The 4,413-nt window shown below is 44.2% G+C and overlaps 1 protein-coding gene across 1 annotated transcript in view; it reads right to left on the reverse strand.

Moving 5' to 3' along the window:
* Window positions 1–6: 6 nt before the first annotated feature.
* The window catches only part of LOC103367646 (C-Jun-amino-terminal kinase-interacting protein 4), a 23,094-nt gene continuing 18,687 nt past the window's right edge, over window positions 7–4,413 (reverse strand). Inside the window, 6 exon segments of the mRNA XM_008295743.1 lie at window positions 7–778; window positions 2,524–2,613; window positions 2,695–2,793; window positions 2,876–2,989; window positions 3,944–4,115; window positions 4,192–4,367. Of these exon segments, the coding sequence (XP_008293965.1) occupies window positions 663–778; window positions 2,524–2,613; window positions 2,695–2,793; window positions 2,876–2,989; window positions 3,944–4,115; window positions 4,192–4,367 (767 nt within the window). The 3' untranslated portion in view covers window positions 7–662.

The following is a 4,413-nucleotide window of genomic DNA, read 5'->3' on the forward strand; positions in this document are numbered from 1 at the left end:
TCAGCAGAAACCTGGAGGAACCTTTAAAGATCTGATCGATGCTAAAGTCCAATTAGAGGAAAAAAAAAACCTCATCTTCCTCCATAAGTTCACATCCATCAGGCTGCAAACTGACACGTCCAGAATAATAAAACTTTACTGCGATAAAATCAAACGCTAACGTCTCAGGTTTGTGAGAAAATGAATGATTCTGTTTGCGTTGATCACAGAGAACATCCAGTCAGTTAATTCTGAAGTTATTCTCACGCTCCAGGTTTAAACTGTCCAGTTAGTACTTTTAGTTTTTGTTGTTAAATCTGCTCAATCAGTGATCAAAGCTCAACTGGAAGAACTTTATCCTCAATTTGTGACCGAGTATTTCAAATTAAAAGTCTTCTGAAAGATCTGAAATTTCACAAATGTCTTCATAAATACTGATCATTTATAGCGAGTGAATCAGAGATGCTCGAGCAGAACTTGTTCTAACAGCGTGACGGTTCCAGACCCAGTAAAACGTCTGTGAACTGGACGCATGATTAGTGCCGAGCCCGTCTGACCCGGTTCTGCTGCTCTGACAGTAAACCCGTCGAAGGCACACGAGAAGGCGTCACTTCAGGAGACAGGCGTGGAACACAGACGAGGTAAACCGGGTGTTCTCAGGGCGGGCGCCGGTCGGTCCGGCGTCACAGAGCCGGGCTCGGCACCGACGGGTTCTGCCAGATGATCATGTGGCTGCGCTCGGACCTCTGAGGCGCTGACTGGGACGCCTCGGCGGGTTCGTCGTCGCCGGCGTCGTCTCCTGGAAACAAACGAGAATCAGTGAGACGCTGAATTTATGCTGTAAACATGAAGTGATGTGGTGCAGGAGACGGAGCAGAGGTTCTGATCCGTGTTCCTTCACTGAGCTTCATGTTTCAACATAAAGTCCTGCAGCTCTGTGGAACCAGAACATGAAGGAGAGAGAACCCAGAGACGTCTCCAGTCAGTCAGAATCACAGGAATCAGAAAAACAAAGTTGAATTTTGATGATTTATCCACAAAAACTGAAAGAAACCTGGAACCTAAACGTCTCTTGTTGGTGTTTCACGTGTTTTTTTGGTAGTTTTTCGTCTCCTTTGTGTTGTTTTCTCCCATTTTTTGTTTTTTGTCATTTAGCATCTCGTTATTGACGGAACGACGTGAACAAAACTCTAAAAAGTCAAACCTGGAATCAACACGTCCAACATCAGCGTCCACAGAAAACCTGGAGGCTCCACATACCAGAGATCTACTCTTTTCATTCGCTTCATTACTCGTTTACTAAAAACTCTGTGAATTTTCATCACCCGTCTGTTGGTCTCAGCCGAGTCAGTCCAAGCTTCACTGTTGCACCGTGGACGTCAGAATTTTTTGTATTTTACACAATGTAAATACTGCAAATGTTACATTTTTGGCACATTTTTAAAAAAAATCAACCTGTAGGATAAAGTCATTTTTGATGAAATATCCTGATTTTAAGCTCAGATTCGGTTCATTTTTCTGCAGAAGAACACGCCGCAGATGGAAACACAAAGTTTAAGATGTGATAAACGGTGTTGTTTCAGTTAGAACCTCCAGTTCTGGTCTGAAGAACAGACAAACATCTGGGACTTGTAGCTCTACAAACCCAGTTTGATCTCCTCTCTGATGTGTGTCTCCTGGTTTGTAGTTTTTTTTTTTCTCTCGTCTCCATTTAGTTCTTTTCACAGTTTTTCTGTCTTTCTGCTGGTTTTGTGTCTCACTTGTATGACATGTTAGAAATCAGAAATGTCTTCATTATATTCATGTATTAAAAGAAATCACTTTAAATCCTCAGTTCTGTCGAACCAGGTGTGTACATCACAAACCACGACGGCCGTATATGACTGCAAGAGCAACAAGTCACGACTACTTTTAACACAAAACCAGTCACACTCATGAATGTTTGTGTCTTGCTGTTGTTGTTGTTTCGCGTCTTGTTTGTTATTTAGTGCCTTGCTGGTGCAGCCTCGCGTCTCGTTTTTGTCATTTCGAGTCTCGTTTAAGTAGTTTTTTGGTCATTTTTTCCCCAAATGCTCTAAATATCTGAATTTATTTCCATTTTACAGCCTAAAAAACTCAATATCCCAGTTGACTGTCACAGAGAATCAGCAGGAGCCAGAAAAGGTTGTTTTTTGGTCGTTTTGTCTCCAGATACTACAGATATCTGACTTTCTTTCCTTTTTTAGAGCCTCTACAAACTCAAAAGCCCAGTTTTCCATCATGGAGGATCAGCAGGAACCGGGAGGGAAACGTTTTGGGTTTTTTAAACAATCTGTTCTGCTTTATTTATTGTGAAGTGTTTTTTTTTAAATATCCTAATTTTGAGCTTAGATGTAGTTAATTTTTATACCAAACCGAATGTCACACCCGATAAGAACCGTCAGACTCTTTCTCTTTAACAGTTTCCGGCTGATACCTGGGCCCATTTCTGTGATCTTTTAAACAGAAAGCGTGTCTTATGAACCCAGACCGTTTGCCGTTAACTCGTGTTTTCCTCCGACTCACCGATCCTGAAGTTGACGTAGCCTTCCCCTCCGCTGAGGACGAGCTGCGACGTGGTGATGTGGCTGCTGCCGGGAGACGTGATCAGACAACCTGCGAGGAAAACGTGGTCAGACCTCCTCCAACCGGTAAAGGCTTCCCAACATGTCAGAGTGACGCCGGTCGGACACTTACCTGGGGCGGCGATGATGAACCTGACGGCCTGCCGGTGTCCGTGGTAGCAGAGCTGGGCCGACGCCGTGGAGCAGTACGGGATGGACACGTCCTCTGAAGCTGCACACAGTGGAGGAGGAGGATGCGGTTCAGAACATTCCTGACGACGTGATACTCGTTATAGTCACTGAATGAAACCTACTTATGGACAGCGGGATGGAGAAGACGGCTCCTCCTCCGGTTCCGACCCAGAGGCGTCCGGAGACGACGGTCAGGGAGGAGATCTGGAGCGGCGAGAGCTGCAGGAAGGGCTGGCCTGCAGGAAAAAAACACATGAAGAACGTTTAAATCAGACACGATGTGAACAAGAACAACGGCCGAGACTTTTTGTTTTCCGGCTACAGCGGTTACTTCATCGTCTCGTAGCATCTGTATGATTTAAAAAGCAGATTAAATAATAATAAAATGTTCATCTTTGAGCACAACAACCAACAGAAACGAGTCGACCGGTGATGTTTTCTGAACCACATGAAGCCACATTTCACAATAAAGCTAAACTAAACATATAACATGCTTTTAATTTGAAACACTTGGTCCTAAAAACAAAACATAAATTTATTTTAATTGAACTTTTATAACCGATTGATCAGGCTTGACAACTAAAATATTGATCCCTGCTCCATGTGGACTTTTGTTGTTAATTAAAGCTCAAAGATGGAACTTTTCAGGTTTAAATAACAAAGTTCTGGAGCTTTATTGGTTTATTTTTCATTTTTGTTCCACTTTTTTTCGTCACGTTGAAGAAACCTGGAGCTCAAATTTGGCAAATATCTTCATAAATATCCGTATTTTATGATTTAAAAGCTTCAAATGAATCAGAGACGGTCGAGCACAAATTGTTCGGGCAATTTTTAAAAGCATTTAAAATATAAATACAGTATTTCATCTTCATCTCCACCATAATCAGACATGATTTGATCTACTTGCTCAATATTCCAGATCCTGAAGGAGAAATAACAGAAAAATTCAGGTTTTTATCTTGAATAGTTCCTGAGATGTCGACGTTAAAACAGCTGAAAATTTCAACGTGAGAAATATATTTTTTTATTATTGGCTCAGAAAGAATTTTCTTATTTCAGAAAGTATTTGATACATGGAGCTAAGATTTCACACACGTCTGTACAATGATCCACCTTTAATGATATAAACATTCCAGGTAAATCAGAGAAACACCCGATGACCTGTGCAGGTAAACTGGAATAAAACACACCTAAAGTTCTGGTGACCACAGCTGCAAAGTCGACCTCCTGCAGCGGCCGCCCGGTGCTCCAGTCGAACAGCCGGAGGACGGGGTCGAGGCGGCACGAGGTCCAGACGCCGCTTCCTGCCGCGCACAGGAAGCGGACCTGCTGCTCGCTGCGCTCGGACACCGAGAAGGTTTGCTGTCGGAGAGAGAAGAGGATTAAAGCTGCTGAGTTGGCGGAGCGTGGCCACGACGACGACCCGTCCGCCGCTCACCTCCACCTTCTTGCCGTCCAGGTCCACCACGTGCACCCGGTTCCAGTACCCGACCCACAGGCGGCCTCCTTTGGCCAGGCAGCAGCGGACGGGCTGCAGGGGGTTCTGGCCCAGAGGCATGATGAAGTGTGGACGCAGGTTCCAGCCGCCTGCACGTCACAGAGCTTCATTATCTACTGTCAGTGCAGAATAACCAGTGATGTGCAACAACGTCTACACTCA

Source organism: Stegastes partitus, unplaced genomic scaffold (genome assembly GCF_000690725.1).
Source record: "Stegastes partitus isolate 25-593 unplaced genomic scaffold, Stegastes_partitus-1.0.2 Scaffold1074, whole genome shotgun sequence".
Classification (NCBI taxonomy): domain Eukaryota; kingdom Metazoa; phylum Chordata; class Actinopteri; family Pomacentridae; genus Stegastes; species Stegastes partitus.